Here is a 22,669-nt window from a genome sequence, read left to right as displayed (position 1 = left end):
TTGTTATTATTATATAGTCATTCACAAAGTCCCATGGGCTGCAGGTTGCCCATGACTGTTGCAGAGTGTTGTAATTATATCATTGTTTTGTAACCAGATTTAATGTCTACTTGTACCATTTATTTTGATTTTACATGGAAGTGTTTGTATATTGCCAAATTAATATGTGAATGTTTTCCATTTTTGTGAAGCATGGGCAGCCAAAAAGCGAGGTAATTAATCTTTTCTTCATGTAGATTTTAGAACCTGTAGTTGATGCTAACCTCTTATTTTATTTTATTGTTTTGGTGACTTTTGTAGCTAAGCATTGATCTGGTCCATCTATAATTAAACCTTCTGTTTCTGTGTTTAGTCCAGAGCTTTGAGCTTTTGTGAATATTCATAATTGCTCACTTCCTCTCTGTTCAAGCTTGCAGGATATCAACCATGGGAAAGCTGGGCTGTTTTTCTTTTTTTCATTTAGTATATTTCATCATTCCATTTTTATTGTATTATTTGCTTTATTTATCCTTCTTTTGTGCAATTAACTTTTTTTTTTTTGTATTTTGTGTCCTTATATAAAGAGAAAAATCTGAGGGTTTTTTTCCATATTTCTTTATACTAATCTACTTTTGTTTGCTATTAATTATTTTTCTTGATGCACAGTAGTTACTTTACAATATTCTGTATTTATATCAGATCTCTTCTTCTTTGTACATGTGGTAGTTTCCTAGTTTTCCTGTCTAAGTTCTACTGCTTACTCACCTTCCAATTTATTGTATTGAAGCTGTGGTTTTTAACTTGGAGTTTTAATTTATTTATACCTGTTAAATACTTGCAGGGATGACTGTTGTAATTCCTTGATATCAGTGTCTAATCTTATTCTAAAGTTTTTACTTAATAAATTTACCTCTTCTTGGAATGGTACTGATGCATTTATTCAATCCCTCATTTTGATATCATAGCTGACTTCATGTTGAATTGTAGTAGGCTCTCTATATTAGTGTTGATTTTTCTAAATGGTTTTCGAATCATTCTTGTAAAGAAGGTGGCTTATAGTCTGTCAATGGAATTTATGACCATTGGTAGTTTGATTCAACAGTGATTTGGATAATAGTTGGGACACAGCTTCCCTTCCTTTAAGGATAAAGCTGGCTTTTATTACCTTTGTCTTACAGTACTACTGATGCTTTCCATTTTCACATGGTGTGATGGATATATTATCACAGTATTAGGCTACTGTTTGTATACAATGCCACATTCATAAGCTTAATAAACGTATCTTACTGTAAAATGGAGCCTAACTGTGTTGACACTAATTATTCATAAACAATTTCAATCCTGTATAAATTATGTAAATGAAAATATACCACACACAGATTTAACATTTTTATAAGTTGTTCTATGCTACTTTCATCTGGAAGCAATCAGTGGTAAGTCTTAAGGAAGATGAAACAAGTCAGTTTGATCCTCATTCAAAGCTGTCAATATTAGGCTTGTGGTTTAACTACATGGCTTTATCTCACAGAAAAGCTAAGTATATATTTATCAAGCTTATGGATATGATACTGCATGCATATTTATTTATAATCCCACACTGTATTGGTAGTCTAGTTATTTACTTTATATACATATATAAAGTGTCTCCAACATTTAAGTGTGTGATAAGTTCTCTGTAAGTTTTGGTTTCTTCATTTTTCTCACATCCATATATATATTTCTGACAGTACTTTTGCTCTTCTGGTAAAATCAGTCTCAAAGGTCTGAGAGTTCATGATGTTTTTGCTTTGGAGAATTGATCTTATTTTCTCTTCAAGTAACCAGTCAGGTGCTGATTCATTACAAGGTGTACAGCAGAAATTGCCTTGTTTACATCCTTTAAAACCCCATCATGACTGACTTCACTTTTCATTTCCCTGGACTCAATAAAATATTTTTTTTTTTAAATTGATCTTATACCACAGAACTTTTCCTTTCATCTTTTTTGTGGGGGTCAATAAAATAAAGTACCAGACAAGTATCAAAACTGATGGTATCAACTAACCCCTTCCATTCTAAATTACTGGACTTGTGCCAAAATTTGAAACCACTACATTGACAACTTGACAGAATTGTTAGAGCTCAGGAAAATTTATTTTGCAGTATTTCTTCTGACTCACGACATTCTGAATTCAAATTCAGCCGAGGTGGTTTACCTTTCATCTTTTTGGGGTCAATAGAAAAGTACCAGTTGAGCAGTGGGATCCATGAAATCGACTATACACTCTCCCTTAAAATTGCTAACCATGTACCAACATCTGAAACCATTATTATATTTATATAGTTATATATTATCATATAAAATTAAAAAAACTATTTGAACAAAAAATCTCCATGTATGCAGAAAGTTCCTGGGCCAGATCTAAAAATTACACCAGTACCCTATAAATAATGTATTTCATATATTATTTATATTCAGGCACTCTTCCCTTCAAAATGGTCCCCTAAGAAACACACACACATGCCTCAAAAATGCCACAAAGTCCTCCTCTTGAAGCTAAATCAATACCTCCTGAATTCTGCTTTAATTTCATCTACCATCGCAAAGACACACTCCTTAAGCTTCAATTTCTTTTTGGAAACACAATGAAGTCATTGTAGGGGTAGCTTAGACAAATTCCAAGGGTGTAGAATGGTCACCAGTTTGTTCTTTGTCAAAAACTGTGCCATGTTATTCAGGATTTCTGTAAGAATCTAATACAGAATTGTTAGACACCAGTCCCCATGAGTTCATGGATTTGTTTCCTACATTTTCTGGCATATTTCTAGTAATTGGTGGCACTGAACACTGATCATCTTCAGGTGACATACAACTAGCTTTTGATATACACCTGCTACTCAAAAACTATGATCAACCTAAAGAATATTCACCAAAAGCCTGATGAACATGAAGTATTTCAAGGGTCTCAAAAGCAGATTTGTCAAGTTTAAAGCAAAATTGTATCCAATTATGTTACTCAAGTTTATTAGCCATCATAAAAATTGCAGAGCTATTCCAAAGCAATATTAAACTTTCGATAATAATTGAAGATGAGCAAGAAGCCTGTTTGTAAAACTGATTTAGTAGGCTGGCTCCCAATGATCTTCAGCTGCACATGCTCATCTGTTGAACACTAAAATCACATGTGTGTGGGGGGAATACATGTGTGCAAGCATGTGTGTGTGTGGGGGGGGGGGTTGATATACAAGGGGGTGCTGAAAAGTTTCTGGCTTTGGGTAAAAGAAAACACAGGAGGATCAGTTAATTATGATTTTATCCAATAATTATGATTTTATCCAATATATTTCCTTCTCAAATTCATACACTTATTGCAGTAATCCTCCAGTTTTTCTAAGCCAAGTAAAAGAATTTGGAAGGTCTGGCTTCGAACTAGGCCTTTCACGATATCCTTAAAGCCAGGATCTTTTCAGCACTCCTCCATGATAAACATATCATCATTGTGATTTCATGTCTGATTAAATTTTTTCCCTATGCTGACATATGTTTGTTGGATCATAAAATGTCTCATAATTTGTTGGCATCCTTCATCAGTTGGCATATATATGTGATGGTGATGATGGAATACAAGATAGTGGACGTTACTTCTCAATTTACAAAGACCTCTTTTCCTCTCTGTCCTCTGCATTTGTTGTCAACCTTGCACAAAAAAATTTTGAACTTTTCGACTCTTTAGTTAAGCCAATGTTATATCAACTCAGTCACCAATTTCCCAAAGTAGTAGCAGTAATAGTAAAAATAACAATTATTTCTCTTATTTGCCACAAGGACAGTAGATTGGGATGATGGTGATAAAAATGTAGAAAAAAATGAGGGTTAAATGATGATGAAGTACAAACAATGGCAACAACAATATTGATGACAATGAAAATAGGACAGCAGCAACAATAATGATAACAGCAATGAAAGCATCAAAAACAAGGATGAAAAATGGCTACATTACCAACAACAACAAGAAAATGGTTATGACAACATTGATAACGGCAACAACAGACCCTGGTTAAAGAAACATCAGTAGTAAATTTATGAAGGACATAAAACCTTTCAAAGTAAATTGTTGTAGCAATCCAACTTCACATATTTCCTGTATGTGGTTTTCAGTGTATTATTGGTCAAGTCCAACCTTATTTGTGTCTTAGGTAATCTAAGTAGTGAGGAAACAATGTTACTTTTGCTTTTTTTTGAAAATGTTGAGATGATAGGATTAGGGTATTGTGGCCAAGTCACATAGACTTGCATGTGGTTCTGTTCACCTACATTTTGTAGTAACTGTTTATATTCAAGGTTAGCTCTAATCAAGCAGAGCTATGACCAAAGGTGTTCCAAATGTGGCTATCTCATCTGACTGTTTCAGGTATTTCAACCACAATGGATTGCTGCCACCAATTTTAGTGTTTGCCATGGACCTTTGAACATAAATATTTTATCTTCTTTATTTTTTATACATTTTTTTCTTAATTCCCATAGAATTTACTGTAAATTTACATTTCTTTGCTTTGTATTGAAATATTAACTTGATTATTACTGTAAGCCACATTATTCTAAACAATGTTTCATTAGCTTTTAGAATTAAGTCAACTGTAGTTATATCTTGGACAATGAAGGGCTCAAGATAACCTAGTCTAAATACACTTCATGAAAACTGAAGCACTATTCATATCATGTAAACACCACCATACCATACCTCTCGAATCATAAGCAACATTTTACTACAGCCCTCATAAGTGTTTTAAATGCTGGGCCCAATATACCCAAGGATCTCTCCTGAAAAAGGTACATCTTTAGCATAACTTGGATCTAGACCTTTTCTTCAGGGCAGGAAGCCCTTTTCTTTAAGGCAGGAAGATATTTCAATCTCCAACAGCAGCTGACTTTCAATGGAGTACTGTGCCTATATCTAGGATGGTATAGCGGCTACACACACTATTTTGGATTGCATTCAGAGAAAAGTCACTTGGTTGACTAGCATCCCATCACTAATAGACACACTCTAGTCTCTGGTCCACAAACATACTGTCCCCTTTCTCTTTTTTCTATTGCTACTATAATGGTCTCTTCTCCATGGAACTAAATGATATCTGCATCACTCAGGTACCTCCAAGCCATTTATCTCTCCAACTCTCATCACTTTAATTGCATCTAACCACTACTTTACCACTACTTTAAATCATTTCCCCAGAACATTAGCTCCCTCAAATCTTCTCCCTGCTCACATCTTTCCTGCAGGCACTGACCTACAACAGCTTAAAAGGCAAGAGATCTTTCCTCCAGACTTAACATGTAGAAGTTCTTGAGAAATGCTTGAGTGACTATATGATCCAATATGAGTTCTGTAATTCACTAATAACATTAAAACACCACTACAGAGAGGTTATTGTTGGTATAAACAGTGGTGAGCTGTACTAAATACTACAATTTCTAGCTCAGTAGGCCACTTCTTTGCATTTAATTCATATCAGGAAATACAGCTTAGTATTTCATCTATAAGGAAGACATTGATAAAATAAATACCAGTTATACTATGTGGTAAATTCAGTCAATTATATGCCTGAAAAATATTGGTATTGTGCCTAAGTCAGAAATCATTATTATAGCTCTGAATGGCTTAATTATTAGAGTACAAATACTGTGTGGTTTAAAAATAAACATACTGTTTCTCAGATTCACTCACCTCTTATATGCATAAAAGTTTGTATATTTATTTATTCATAACCCACACTGTATTGGTATTCTAGTAATTATTACATGCTGAATTGGTTTGAAACAAGTTTAGCTATCACTTGCAAGTATGACCTGGTAGTTTGTGCCAAGCTGTTATTTTCAATGCTTGTGTGGTCATGAGGAGATATTGACACTCGCTGAAACATGTCAACTTTGACCCAGCAGAATATCAAGGATCTGAGAGCTAAAGGAAGAGAGAGAGAGAGAGAGAGAGATTCCCCAGCAGATACTCATTTTCAGATGAGCATACCTGGAGCAACAAGAAATAAAGTACCTTTCTCAAGGACACAACATACTACCCAGTCCAAGAAACAAACCCAAGACTTCACAGTCATGAGCTCCATGTGCTAACCATTAGGTTATGTGCCTTCACACATGTTTTGCCCACATTTTATGCAGTTTAAAAGTGAGAAGTGAGCATATCTAGATGAACTGCTAAATAACAATAAACTCAGTTGGCTCAATAACCACATAATTTGTCCAAATGACTCAATGAAACTATGAGACTAAATACCTGAGGACAGAAGTTGATATGTTTGTTTATTCGTGATTGATTTAACATTTCCCCTTATAAGAGTCAATAAAATAAGTACCTGTTGCATATTGGAACTAATTCAATCAACTATGCTTCTCCCATACAAATGTCTAACCTTATGTCACCATCATCATTATCATTAAACATCCGCTATCCATGATGGCATAGGTTGAATGGTTTGACAGGAGCTGGTCAGGCAGAAGACTGCACCTGGTTTCAGTGTCTGTTTTGGCATGGTTTTTATGGCTGGATGCCTTTCCTAACACCAACCATCCCACAGAGTAAGATATTATTAGCCACAGGAAAATACAGTAGGGCACCAGCCTAAACACTGTATACTATCCAGCATATTGTATCATACTTCTGTATTAGACTCACCTTAGCAATTCAATCCTTCTGGAGCTGTTAAAAATAACTGCTCATAAAATAATGAAGATGACAAGCTTACCTATTCTAATATTATAAGTGTTGTTGAACTTCACAAATCATTTCATTTACCTTCATTATTAGTGTCATATGTGCTCTTATAGAAGAAATTTCTTAACAGATAGAGCCTTCAGTGTTCTCCTGCAGCAGGTTAACTTTCCATAGGAAACAAGAACCTTACTAACAGTCAAATTTACAAACCCACAACTCGATGAACCAAGGAAGCATCTGTAATTTGAAACTGTATGACATATGCACTGAACCATTGCATCAAACCAATCTAAATTTGTAGACCTATCCAAACAGTATTAGTATTGAAAATAAACATAAAATGAAAGGAAAGTTTTCTTCACAGAAAAAAAATAATATATAAAAGTTAGATGTATGCATGTATACATGATCTTTGTGTGTGCATGCATGTGTGCATGCATGCATGTATGTGCATGTGTGGACATCCATGTGTACATATTCATTAGTGAGCATGTGCATTTGCAGGTGCAATCATCAAGTGTACATAAAAATATACATATGTGCATGAATATATATTTGTGTACATATAAGCACGCATTCATGAATACACGACTTCATGAATATATGCATGCTTATGCATACACTGAATCAGTAACTGGGTCGTTGGGAAAAAATAAGTGAATGCCATGTGTTCGTCAAGGTAAAGTTCAACACTGTTACAGTGTGACTAACTCAAAAACAGATTATATTATTACTTACTTGAATGATTTATACTCGAAGATGAAAACATGTCAAAGCCTTTGTGTCTTTCAAAAATTGAAACATGATAATAATACCTAAAAACTAATTCAGATTTTATTCTTTAATTTCAATGCTAGAATGAGGACAACTGAAATATTTAACATTAACCATGTCTCCCACGTTTCTTACTCCATTCTACTCAATCCTAATTGGAGAAATTTAGCAGTTACTGCCCCTGAACAGTAGTCAACACCAACCTTTGCATATCTTGGTGATTTTTAAAGCTATACACCTTGTATTCTATTACATACCAACAAAGCCTACAAGCAGGTCACCACAAACTTTTCAAAAGTATATTGCAATCCTTCAATACAGACATTACTGAAAATTCTATGGATATAGATAGATTGAAGTGTAAACTGATTATCTCAACGGTGGTTATTATCAACACTGTTGTAACACTGCTGGAGATTGGAAACAAAAAAAAAAAAAGAAACAATTCAGATTTTTAAAAAAAACAGCTGCTCATCTCAACAACAATTATCAAGCTTTCACTACAAACACCATTAAGCTGCAAAAAAGTTAATTCCAACTATAATTATTATCAAACTTTTACTGCAAACATCACCAGATTCCCAACAACAAAAAAATACAAAATAATTTTTGTTCTTTTAAAAATGGACTACAAGCTGATCAATTCAACTACAATTATCATCAAATTTCTGGGCGGTAAATTGAATGCATCATATCTGCACAACCAAATACTTGCTTGATAATATACAGCATGTTTCTATAACAGAGTAAGTTGTTCGCTATAGTAGAGTGAGTTGTTTGCACAAGCTGACTAGGTTACTTCAGAAACAAGAATTTATATAGGGCATAATGAATGTTATATTTATATATAATATCACTTAAGACAAAAATAATCTGTTATATTGCTGATACTTTAAAAATCTTTGCTGTAGTTTCTATCTGACCAATAAAGAACAACAGACTCAAGTTGGTTCCGTAACATGTAAATTCTATCAAACCAAATTATTCTAAATAAAGTTGGATATTAGCATATCTGTAATATTCTAGGAATAGAAAATAGTGTATATTTTTCTTTGCCAACAACTGTACCAACTAAGTTATCTAAACATACAGATATAAAACACATAAGAACATATGCATGTTAAAAAAGAGAAAGAGAGGGGAAAATTTATAAAAGTAGAAGAAGTGGAATGTATATGATGCTTTTCAGAATTCAAAACATTCCTACCACCTCACTCTTTAGTTATCAAGGTAAGATAATGTTTTAAGCATTTTTATCAATAGTTAAATCTGCACAGATAAGGCAGTAACAACAGCATTTTCTAAGGTCTTGCCTCCTAGACTGGGATGTAAGAATAATTGTAAGACTACTAACCTACAATTGTTCATTTTGAATAAATGAAGGTTAGCAGGTGTAAGTAAGACATGTGAGAAGAAACTAGATCAAGATAAATACAATAATAGAAGTCAGAATAGTCAGAAGAATTCTGTAAATAAATTAGCAAAAAATAGAAAACTTAAAACCAACAGCTTCTGTTCTATCACTTGTATTATGTATCTTCCATCATAGCTATCTTTCATCAAATGTTCACAAGAAACATTAAATGTTTATCCCTTTCAACACACTTTTGTTAACACTTGTAATGGACAGCTATAAGCAATAATTCTTTACAAACAATGTTTTAACCCTTTGAAGATAACAATTAAGGCTTCTACCATTTTTATATTCAGAAATTTTAGAGCAGTTCTGAAAGGAACACACTATAACAAATTGAAAATGCATAGTTGAGCAGAAAATAAGATTTGATCTTAGTTATATCTGAATCTTCTGTCATTACTTTAATCTTCTGCTGAAAAAGTTTAAAATGATAAATACTCAATACCAACACTTTAAAAAGTTAAAAGGTATAAAAATGATGTGAGTGAGGGATCAAAATTTGAAGTGACAAGTTTACTTTAAAACTGCAGATTTAATGGCAACTATATTAAAGAACTGAATTACCAATGTAAAACTGAACAAAGACAATTAGCTAGCATTATCTTTTCCTTTTTTTACTTGTTTCATTCATTGGACAGCAGCCAAATGAATGAGCCCCAGTACTTTTTAAACACAGAGTTATATACATATAATGGGCTTCTTTCAGTTTCTGTCTACTAAATCTACTCACAAGGCTTTGGTGAGCCCAGGTTTATTGCAGAAGACATTTGCCCAAGGTGCTACACAGTGGGAGGGACTAAATCTGACACAATGTGGTTGGGAAGCAAATTTCTTACTGCACAACCATGCCTGCGTCTAAGTTCAACTGCATGGTATTTTATAGAATTAAATCTACACTACATCATCTTAGCATCATTATTGCAATAATGTCCTTTCATTTTTCCTGGGTAGCATAAGTTAGAGAAGTCTTCAGAATAAACAGTATTCATTCAGCTAAACCACACTGCACACAATGGTACATTTGAAACAACTAAACTTTTTCTATTAGAATATTTTTCAAGGAGCCTAAAACAACAATATAAAGAACATTAAATACATGAATTTTTGCAACAATAACAAAATAGATGGCAAAATCAATTGATCTCTGTTCCTGTACAAATGCAATGATATTATATTATAATCAGATCTTAAATTTACCACCTCTCTTTAAAAAAAAGTTTCATGTATAGAAAAGTGAAATTGTAGAATAAAAGTGAAACTAACTCGTGGCAATTCTAAACAACAAATGGATTGTTTTATTATTAATGAGAATGAAACAATCCCTCTATGTTTTGGCTTCAAATCATGCCAAGTTTAGTTTGGACATTTGCCTCATTGAGGTCAATAAGATAAATGCCAGGCATGTACTGTGATCAATTAAATTGAATTTATCCATCTTTTAAAGAAAATATGACCTTGTAGCAACATGAACAATTGTTTTTATTATTATCATTATTATTATTGCAATCCTGAAGAGTTCAAAAGCACAAATCAACTATAGTCAAGTATAGCAGAATTTAAACATGACAACATGATGCACCAGATATAGTATCTACATTGATTCTGCTTGGCTTCTCAACTAATTCATCAGAATTTTTATAATAGATTATTATATAGATCATTGGAGATTACATACACATACACACCAAAATATTACATTTAAATATATTCTTTATTTCACTGAATAAACAATCCAAGAGTAGTGAAAGAGACAATATAATTTAACATCAAAAAGAAAAAAAGCAATTAGCTGGTGTGAAAAAAATAGAAACTTTAAAACATTAAGTAAACAGGAATTGAAGAGAATATTTCTCTTTTTCCAATCATAACTATTATCATTTTAATTCCAAAGAGTGACAAGATAACAGTGAAAAGATAGAGTGATCCAAGCTTAAGACAACACAAGTACAACATCCAAGTGCAGGAATATCTCTATTAGGGTTCAGATATCCCCTAAAAGTCATGATATCAGTTACCTTTTATCTTTCCGCAGATGAGCTCGAGTCCTAGATGCCGAATTATTGGTTGCACTGATTATCATCAAATAAAAGAAGAAGAAAAAGAAAATATAGAAGGAAATAGTTGTTTCAACTTATATGTATCTTTCTGGGGTGGCAAATGATAATTAACAGAACTGGTGAACATATCCATGACCTTATTGCTTAAAGGAATTTAATAATAGTTATAAGTAAACCTTCCTTTGTCACCTTTAATTATGAAAATTATAAGCAATGATTAAAGACTGGTTGAAAAACAAAAACATAAAGCAGGAAAAGGTACATAAGGAATGACATTCAATCTGATCCAATATATTTTAGAATGAAAGGTGGTGAGCTGGCAGAAACATTAGCACACCAGGCGAAATGCTTAGTCTTTACATTCTGAGTTCAAATTCCACCAAGGTTGACTTTTGTCTTTCATCCTATCGGGGTCAATAAATTAAGTACCAACTGCATACTGGGGTCGATCTAATCAACTGGCCCCCTCCCCAAAAATTTCAGGCCTTGTGCCTAGAGTAGAAAAGAATATATTTTAGAATGGCTGGCAATAAATAACTTAAAGTCCTGAACACAGAGTGTTGAGATGAGACTGACTACTTCAGTAGCATCAAATAAGGAGACAATAATAGTTGATGATGATTCTAATAAGAGAGAGTTCATAAGACAACTTACTTAGCTCCATAGATTGCAACATAAAAAATAATCATAAAATTACAATGAACTCATAAGGAATGTGAAAAATATCTGATTGTTATTATTGTAAATGATTCATGGGATAAATAGAACACTGAGGATGATCAGCAATTTTTCCTTCAATATTTGAAAAAATATTATAACTGAAAAACAGAGAGATATAGTAATACTGTTGTGTCTGGTACAGTCAAGTTATTGAAAGCTTTTAAATTGTTATTATTCAGACAACCAATAAGTTTGAATTCTCTCAATATTCTGTCCATACCAGACAAAATATTGTTAACATATCTCACCTTAATTTATAGCATTTATTTCAATTATAAAAAAAGTAGGGGCTTAGGTTGTAACTGTGGCAGCAAATTGTCAGAATCAATAGAGCATTGGATAAAACATTATATGGCATTTGTGTATTTGATCCAGCTTTTTACATTCTGCCAAGGTCATCTTTACTTTTCATCCTTCTGCTAGATGTTGATAAAATAAAGTACTGGGTTGTATTTCTTTCCTCAAACTGTCATATTTTGGATGCTCTACCAGATCAAAGAAGAGAGACTTTAGCCGGTATCTGTATCTACTTGAACTACAAGGTCACTTAAAAACATTAGGGAAAGGTATGGTGGATGCTGATACCAAATAAAACTCAAGTGTGAGTGAAGGCTTTGATCTTTACTCACACGAGTTATGACCAGCTTTCAAGTAGCATTACAAAGTAACAATTAATATAGTAAGAATAATACTACTAATAATGATATTAATCATTCTAAGATTACTTAAATGGATATCAAGGAAGCTAAGAAAATTAAGGAATATGAGGACCTAATCGAAGAGATGAAGAGATTGTGGAACACAAGAATGAAAATAGTTCTTGTGGTTATTGGTAAATTTGATACAATACTCAAAACTACAATTAAGAAACTAAAAGATATTGGAACTGAGACCCGTAAAATAGACTTGTAGAGAAGTGCCACCCTGTAATCTGCAAAAATTCTAAGAAAGACCCTTAAGATTAAAGAGACTTGTTATCACCAATATTCCAAATATCTACTAATTATCAATAGCTTTTGTATGATAATAGGGACGATGATAATAATAGTTATACTAATAATAAAACTTCATTGTTTAAGTTGCTTCTGGTATGTGAAGCAATTAAAACTGCAATTCTATAAGATTACAGAATTGTCACCGTTCATATTCAAGCTAGTCGAAATTAGAGCATGTTATATTTGAATAAATGCACTGTACCTTGGCAAAATATGAATTAGATTGGTTACGATAAATTCTAGGGAAACACTGCATACTTAAATTAGTAGTTAATATTATTTGATTTGTGCACAGAAGGAATAATGGTCAGAGATAGTTAGCATATTTCATAGATCATTGACCACAGTTTTTTCAAATGCAAACATGTTGGTTCTTAGGTAAGCATTTATCTATAAGCTCTTCATAACTGGAAATTAAGTCCAAAATCAATCTGCAAAGGTGTAGGACCTGCTAAATTGTAAATGCCTAAAGAATATATTATCTTGGTAAGCCACTTAAATACAAATGAATGTTAAGTCATAAGATTAGATTTGCATTATTAAAACAGTTAACTCTTCATTGATTAGAATTCATAGCTGACTATCTATCTCTCTAGAGGTTTAATGCAGAATTGCACATTTGCATACAGACTAATGTAATAATTGATAACTGTAAATGATTTGCTATGTGAAACATGCTATGATAGTTATTATTGCAAAGTAAACCATTGAAACCATTTAAAATTTTTTTTTAAATCTAGTCAGAGATTAACAAAAATATAGGGAGAAAACAACACGAGCTAAAAATGAAAGAAACACCCAAACTTTATCAGGTAATCAATAAATTGAAATATCAAAATGATGAATTGTAAATACCTGTTTTATTTTTATTCATATCAATATTTTTTATCTATATTTATCAATTTTATTAATTTTTTTTATTTATAATCATCATTTTTTATTTATATTTGTATCTATATTTATTATTTTTTTATATATATTTTATTAATTCTTTAGCATTTTTTAACAATTCTATTTGTCAAGATTAAAGAAAGATGTCAATACACCACATCAATATTTTAATACTTCTAACCTTACCAAGGCAGCAAACTGGCAGAACCATTAACACACCAGACAAAATGCTTAGCAACATTTTGTCCATCTTTACATTTCAAGTTCAAATTCAGCTGAGGTCAACTCTATCTTTCATCCTTTCAGGGTCGATAAAATAAGCACCAGTTGTACACTGGGATCGATGTAATCGACCTACCAAATTTGTTGGCATTGTGCCAAACTTTGAAACCAATATTGCTAACCTTACACTTCGTTAATTAGCAGTACCTTAAAAATAAAAATATCCAAATAAGTTTATCTTGGGTTTAAAAAAGGAATTTAGGGATACAACTCTAATCATCCTGATTCATAATATTCTAAGAATATATGAAGAATTGAGTTGGTTTTGTAACTGCTAAATACCAAGATATTCATAAAAGCAAATCTAAAATCACAATTCAATCTGCTTTATCCAAAATAAAGAAAAAGATATTCACAAAGAGTAATAAGCCTTAAGTATTCAGATTACTGTCAAATGTAATGCATATAGATCCACATTGTTTTGAATTAATCAAGCATTATTGTGTAGCTTCAAGACTGATGTAATTGTTTATTTTTACAATAACATTGTAGGATAGGTGTGAGGAGCTGGATCTGGTCAATTTGAACATAAAACCAGTAGAATATTATGACCGTACATGGTCAGTTTAATACTTTCGTTACCAACCCAGCTGAAACCAGCTCTGGCTCTGTGTACAAATGTCTTGTTTTCATAAGTTTTGAATTAAAATCTTCCACCAAACCTTAGTCACAATTTATGTTCCTAACACTAGCTGAATGATAACTTATGTTATTTTACTAAATTCTTTGTTATATTTAAAGTAATTGAAAGAAATACAGAGCATCTCAAAATAAATACAGTAACAAATGGGTTAAATACTAAAAGATTAAAACAAGTATTTAATCTAAATGCCACCATCCCATAAAAATTTCTTGTAACAAGACATTCAGAACAGATTTGCAATACTCATTTGAATTGGTCCCCGAATATGACTGGATTGTTTTATTCATCCTAGAAGAATAAAATAATTATGCTGACCCCAGCAAGAGTTGAAAGCTAGTAGAACTCAGTTTGACTAACAAAAATATGTAGTGTAATAAAACAGTACCTCACAAATTGCTCTGGACCAGTGACGCAGTATATTAGCCATTCAACTGTTGACCTTAACCAATATCTATAGTACTAACAAGTGTCCATCATACTAACTAGAAGCTAAAGTACTAACCGACATGTGTCATACTAACCAGTATCTATAAGTATTATCTTGTATCTATATACTAACCAATATCTATAGATCTAACTAGAATCTATAATACTAATGGGTATCTAATCATACTACTCAGTATCTATAGTACTAACCATTATATATTTATATATGTATAAATATAATCATTTAATGTACTTATATCCAGTACAGTACCTATAAGTATTAACCAGTGTCTATAGTACTAAACAATATATATAAGCACTTAATGTGCTCAACTGCTTCTGAATCATACAAATCTGAATTGCATTCAATGCTGACATGGATTGGACCCATCAATGTTACAGGCAATTCACAAGCCATAAATGGGACAGCAGTAAAAACAAAATGGCATAATGGCTATAATATTAAAGCTCAAAGGTTTTCAGTTCAAGTCCATTGTAAACATTTCAGTGTTTATAAAAACACTAAATTGCACATGCCACAATTGATGGTACATATGTTCACCCAAGACAACACAATTCTACATGCCACAGTTCACCTAAGTGTACCAGATCCTTCAAGAACTTACTTGAGATAAACATAGCCATGAGGGATTTCTCTCATTCAGTTAACATGAAAAGCAGATGGCCCTGGTGAGACATGTCTATAACCTAGTTTTGTTTTTTTTTTATTCCAATTTACAAATTACTTTAAAATCAGGTCACATTTAAAGTCTTGAGCAAGAAAGGCACTGCCAAGTTCCCCTTCTCTTGGCATTACATAAATACGTAAATTTTTTCATGGTACCTCATATAAGTAATGTTATATTAAGGATTCCACCAATACCATATCCACTATCATCAATCAATGTCACAGACAATTCCTTAAGGATTTAATACTGCACATTGACCATATTTTATATTACTACTACAAAACATGTTACTAATGAAAATAAGTGTATACATATACAAATAATAATAAAGAATATTTTAAGTGATTTGACATTAAGCTTGATACTGTACTGAAAATTTCTTCTTTTCCAACATTTACTACAATTTTATTGCACTGTTTTTACTATAACATTACTAATACAATTTTGACATATACACCAGTTGTCCATCACAGGGCAATGTTAACTGCTCTGTTCAGAAATCATCTCTGATAGGCTTACATGTGGGCTACAAAGCCTGCACTTGATCTGCAGGTAAAGTTACTTGACATAACAGAGAAGTGACACCTCTCATGTGCTCGTTTGTATTCTCTCTGTTGTTTCTCATCAATGACTGAAATTAACAAGCATCAACAATCAGTGCCAGTCATCATGTTGCAAGGCATTCTCCTCTGGAGAGATGCTGGAGTTCTTCATATGTCCCTTCAGCACATCTCTGGCCATTATGGCTCCACTTGCCCTGATGCAATTCAGTGTAGAAAACTGCCCTTGGGAGCCTGTTGCCCTCCATCCTCGAAACATGTCCCGCCCAGTACAGCTGTGATGAGGTAATGCAACACGTAAGTGATATAAAGTAAACTTTATTTCAGATTGTTAAATAAGAAAAACCTAACAATTCTATTGTTTAAAGATATCAACCTTCTGAACTTGGGTATGTAATAATGCACAGCCAAACAAGGCTTTGTTAATGGGTTTGGTGAATGAAGGATGAAAGAGGCCTGTCATATGTGCATGCGAGTTTTTATCTCCTTGCCTTGGTATCATGTACTTACTGCAATCAATCATCACCATCAGACAAGCAGTGTTGTTTGTTTGCAATCTACCATGAAAACAAGGTAAGCCATTGTGCTGTTCATATTTGAAGGAATAGAGGAAATATTACCATGCTTGAAACCAGACATGGTTGGTGACAGAAAGAACTTGAATGTAGAAAACTCTGCCTCAACAAATTTCATCTGACCCATGCAAGCAAGAAAAAGTGGATGTTAAAATGATGATAGTATATATGTATGTATGTGTGTGTGTATATGTATTTTATTATCTGCCCAAATACAGAAGATTGATATGTTAAACATTATTAGATTCTTCTTACATACATTACACACACACATTTATATTCTTGCAAAGTATAGCAGAATAATTAAATTTGCTTTGCAAGCATGAGGTGTCAGTTTCAAATCTGACGTGGACTATAAACTAACAAAACCTTTGTTAATTTTAGTAGTGGCTTGTTCAAGAATATATTTACAACTCACCACTTAAGATTTAAGTTTCTTGGCCAAATTCAATTCAGTGCCATGATTTGAATCACTAAGTTTATCTAGTGTTGTCAACACAATCACTCATACTCTGATATAGTTTCATAAGTACCAATGTTAGAAATGTGTTAATTTGTTGCAAATTTTTTTTCCACACAGTATTAAATAAAATATTGCTTAAGCCTTTGCCAGTCTGAAGCATTTCCATAACATTGTTTTAAACATCCATGCTTGTTTACAGACATTCTTTTTGGAACCTCAGATTATCAGCCAAGTGTCCTGTGCATTACATGTGAAGCACAATAGCCAGGCAGACAGAGAGATAGAGATATATGGCTTGCATATTTCATACAAGGGGTTTACCACATGTGTGTATATGTGCATGTGTTAGGACTGCACAATAAACTGAATTAACAAGCAAACTGAACTTCACAGACTGATAATACCATGCAATTTACTGCATTCAATAAAATATATAGAAACACCCAAATAAAAACCAGTCAGTACAATTAGGCAACTTTTCTTTCCCTCACCCCAACTTCCTATTCATTTTTTTTTTTTATTTATTGTCCAGACACCAGTTTAGTTAAATGAATGTAAAAGACCTATATTTTTGTCATTTATCACGTGATACTTCTTGTTAATGCCACAGAGCTTGGACTATGTCCTTTAGTGTGTCTATTGTTTTTTTTTTACTCTATCAAATATACAATAAAACTTTTATTCTCTCTGCTGCCTCTAAAAAAAAAAAAAAACCCATTTTATGACCTACAATGAAGCTTTCATAAAATTTCGTCTCAGAAAATTAATATATTATACAGTTGGCAGTAGGAGGTAATGAGCATTGCAACAGCAAAACAACAAAAAAAAAATCTGAACTGTCAACTCACAAAATAAAACAATAATTAAATAATGTGAAAGACATGATGGTACAAATTTAATGCCTGAGTTAGTCTCTTGTTACTTGAAACAAAACCACCCATTTTAAAGTGTTTATAGCTAAATTAAAACCTTTCATCATAATTTTATATTCCAAACACCAACTTCATAATTAAAACATGATTTTTATTAAATTCCTCAAGATACTTGATTAGTTTCAAAATTAACTGAAACTTACGGAACTTTATTTCATTAAAAATATGATCCCATGTAGGTTAAAACATGTAAGATTTAGATACCACAAAGAAATTCAAACTGTGCTATGTCTTTGTAATTGTTGAGTTCAGCTCAAGTAGCCATATAACACTAATATGAAGGTATGATTCCAGTATGCCAGTTTGTATTAGTTTGTTGTAGTCACTGTATAGTAATTGTAAATCTATAACTAGGAGAAAGATTGAACAGCCCTGATGCTATGATATGATTACAGCATGAGCTAAGCTTCATAAGATTTTTGTCTGAGCCACAACAATCTTATGTAGACATACTACACCATGATATAGAACTAAAACCACGTGAATCCAATTCTTAAAACAGCAAGAATTTTCTTGAGATAGAGTTTAGCAACTACACAAAAGTATCCATACTTGTTTATGAGCCAGCATGTTACATTAGAAGAAAAATACTACTGTTTGCCAGACAACTGGTACCACCATTTCATTGGCGTTATTAACACGAAACATCCAGAAGTTGCAAAACGCATTTAATTGAATAATTTATAAACATCCATCAAAAGCCAAGTAAACTATCCCACTATCCCATGTAGTTAGATAGAAGAAAAACAAAAACAAAGTTTTTAAAATATAAATTAATAAAATAAAAATAATCTGTTTTGTTTCATTTTTGCTGGGAGTTTTTTTTATGTAACTTTGTCATACTATTTCACCCTTGTTCACCTTGTCAGTGACTCATCTGAATGTTTTCCAAGTTTACCCAAAGCATATTGCTTAGACATTGATACTTGCTTTTGGCACTTGTCAATATGAAAAAGAAACTTGCATTTCAAAATAGCCCCGAAATCTTGACAGGCTTTTAGAGCTAAAATCAAAATAAAATATGATTTACAGTAATACTGCATCAAAAAGATGAGCAAAGTGTTCTGTAAAATACTCTAAGTGTTATATAAGCTTATTTTATTAAGCTCCTCTCTTTCTCAATGATAACAATGATGGCCATTAGATAGGATAGTGAGCAATCAGTGGAGGAGGCTCATATTTCATGACACAAGTCATCTTAATATGGCCAAGGCCAAGGCACTTGGCTCTCGACAACTAAGTCCACTTAACTCCAAAGAGTTACCACATGTTGACATAGCCCACTAATCTAAACAGATGTAGTTCTGTAGAATTGATATTTCTTTGGTTTGCAATTCCTCCTACAAGAAAAGCAACTTGCAATGAAGCAACAACCGGTATTAGGAAAAGAATTATTTCTCATCCATGTTTTGCTGCAGAAGACCTGCGTAATCCAAAAATGCTTTGGAACCAAAGGTTCTAGAAAATTCAATATTGTACCTACCTACCTACATACATATTCTTTTAATCTTCTACTTGTTTCACTCATTTGACTGTGGCTATTCAGGAGCACTGCCTTAAAGGGTTTTAGTCGAAAAAATTGACCCAAGGACTTATTCTTTGTAAGCCTAGTACTTATTTTATCAGTCTATTTTGCTGAACTGCTAAATTATGGGAACATAAACATACCAACATCAGTTGTCAAGCGATGGTGGGGGGAAAAACACAGCACAAAGATACACACATAAATATATATACAGGCTGGCCCAAAAGTAGGTTTACAGCTAGTCAACTATCTCTTTCACATTCATATATTAACAGTTTAGATCTTAATTATAAAAAAAATATGAAACCATTATTCTATGCTAATTTAGTTAATTTTATCAAGCTCCTTTTTCAGTTTGTAAGAAAGAAATTTAAATGTAATAAAATATTTTAAAAGAAATTTCAGGTGCCTACGCGATAGCTGTAAACCTACTTTTGGGCCACCCTGTATGTATATATCATCATCATCATCATTTAACGTCCGTTCTCCATGCTAGCATGAGTTGGACGGTTCGACCGGAGATCTGGGAAGCCAGAAGGCTGCACCAGGCTCCGGTCTTATCTGGCAAAGTTTCTACAGCTGGATGCCCTTCCTAACGCCAACCACTCCGAGAGTGTAGTGGGTGCATTTTACGTGTCACCTGCACAGAAGCCAGTCGAGGCGGCACTGGCTTCGGCCACGATTCGGATGGTGCTTTTTACGTGCCACCGACACGGAAGCCAGTCGAAGCGGCGCTGGCATCGGCCACGATTCAGATAGTGCTTTTTACGTATCTCCAGTCTAGGGGTCCTGGCATCTGCTGGGTGCCAGTCATAGGATTGGTTCAATTTCGATTCCGATTTCACTTGCCCCAACAGGTCTTCGCAAGCACACGGGGCATAGATGCCTGTCTTTGGATGAGGTTCGATATCGACTTCGCTTGCCTCAACAGGTCTTTGTGTGTCCAAGGGAGGAATATATATATATATACACACACACACACATATACACACAACAGGTTACATTCAGTTTCCCTCTACCAAATCCTCTTACAAGGCTTTGGTCAGTCCAAAGCTTTAGTAGAAGACACTTGCCCAAGGTGCCATGCAGTGGGACTGAACCCAGAACCATGTGGCTGGGAAGTAAGCTTCTTCCCCCTCCACATACACACACACATATACATACAATGGGCTTTTTTCACATCTATCATTGTAAATAGCTGACAAGGAGCCAATGTTCAGAGTGCCTCAGGTAATATCTGGGCCATCATAATTGGTGGCAGCAGCAGTATCTGAGGAAGATCTCTTGATAAGAAAAATAAAAAGTATCTTTTCCACTATCAGTAACTCAATAACCAAGTCTATAACAGTGTATCAACTACTTCAATGGTTCTTAACCTAGGTGACAATGCTCAATGCTTCATTAGGACAGTAAATGCCAAGAGCTGCAGCTGTTTAGAGGGGTTATTTTTCTTAGCAATAAAATATTTAAACCAGGTACAACGTTTATTAATTTAAATATATTTTTACAAAATATCTTGAGCAGAAACATGACTGGTGGTGTGTCAAGTTCCAATATAATTTCATTACATAAAGAGTAGGCATGAATGTGTGGTTAAGAAGTTTACTTTGCAGCTGTGTAATTTTGGGTTCAGTTCCACTGTGCAGAACCTTCAGCAAGTGTCAGACCTTGTGTGAGAATTTGGGTGATGGAAACTGAAAGAAGCCTGTTATGTGCATTCACACACATGTGTGTATGTGCCTATGTGACTGTTTACAATCAGTGCTGAGCTGCTGCTATAAACAGTGATGTTTGTTTATATTTCATGTCAACAAATCATCCACTATCTCTGTGCTTCCTAATTCCACTGGAATTTTTAAAAATACTTTACTTGAAAACCAGTTAATGGTTGGCAACATGAAGAGCAGCCAGACTTGAAAAATTCTACCCCAAGTACCTCCTTACCTAATACATATCAGCATAGAGAAAACATAGATGAACAAACAAATGTGTGTGTGTGCGTGTGTGTGTGTGTGCGTGTGCGTGTGTGTGTGTGAAAACAATCGCAATGACTGTTTCAAGTAAATAATCACAGGTCTAGTTGAGTGTTTTGAGCTGAAGCACAGCACACTGTTCATTGAACAAAATACTGCACATACAGTCAATTTTATCCTTTTGTATCTGACATAGCAACTCATTTTTACATATAACACACACATGCATTACACACAGACACATTCATACAACTAGCATCATCAGTGTTTGTATTACATCTGTTGTTCTTTTATGCACCATTACTATAAATCTTTCCTGTTCCATGATAGTCGATGATGTTAAGAAGGTTTCCTAGCCATCTAATCAAATGTCTGAAGTTCTGAAATGAATTACAATTATTAAAAGACTAATTATTCAAACTATTCTGAGTGTGTACATTACTCCAGGCAGGATAGATTTAGGAATAAAAGTTCCTTGTTTGAATCCAGTCTAGGACAATATACATATTTAGCAAACATAGCACCCATTGACAATTGGGGCTAGGACTCCAACCAAATTAAAACACAGTGTAAAGATAAATATTGTAGACAAACACTCTGAAAAGGTAAAGTTAATAGGTTAAAAAATTATTCTAAGAACAACTATCTTAAATGGAATCAGCATGAAGAAAACAAACATTTAAAATAAAGAAATTAAGTAGATTGTTCAGTTACAGCTCATATACTATTGTCAAACACCAATATAGTCATAAAAGTTTGTACTTAAACCCTTTTGTTACCATATTTCTACTGAAAAACAGTGTTTTTGTTACAATTCATTTTGGAAATAATTTATTGAAATTGCTATCATTATTAAGCTGGTGTTTAGAACATAAATCAGCATGAAATTTTGAATGAAGGTTTTAATTTAGATCACTTTACAATAGGAAAATTTGTTATCATAGAAGTAGGGACAGTCTTGGATGGGTTGGCATCTAATGGTTAAGCAATTAAAATTTAGTTTTAAATAATTCACCCAATTTATGAATTAAGTTTAGTTTTTAGGTAAAGTTACCTTG

At 33.2% G+C, this 22,669-nt stretch overlaps 1 protein-coding gene across 2 annotated transcripts in view; it reads right to left on the bottom strand.

Annotated features, from left to right (window-relative positions):
- The window catches only part of LOC115217572 (regulator of microtubule dynamics protein 1), a 73,696-nt gene that overhangs the window by 35,865 nt on the left and 15,162 nt on the right, over positions 1-22,669 (bottom strand). The window contains exon 2 of one of the 2 annotated variants that reach the window (XM_029787312.2): positions 10,896-10,949. The exons of the other annotated variant lie outside the window; for it this stretch is intronic. Within the exon in view, the coding sequence (XP_029643172.1) occupies positions 10,896-10,949 (54 nt within the window). The remainder of the gene's footprint in view (positions 1-10,895; positions 10,950-22,669) is intronic. 2 annotated transcript variants of the gene reach the window in all.

The sequence above is a fragment of the Octopus sinensis genome, linkage group LG11, assembly GCF_006345805.1.
Source record: "Octopus sinensis linkage group LG11, ASM634580v1, whole genome shotgun sequence".
Classification (NCBI taxonomy): Eukaryota; Metazoa; Mollusca; class Cephalopoda; order Octopoda; family Octopodidae; genus Octopus; species Octopus sinensis.
Note: the sequence above shows the minus strand (reverse complement) of the source record. Positions and strands in the feature narration are given on the sequence as shown.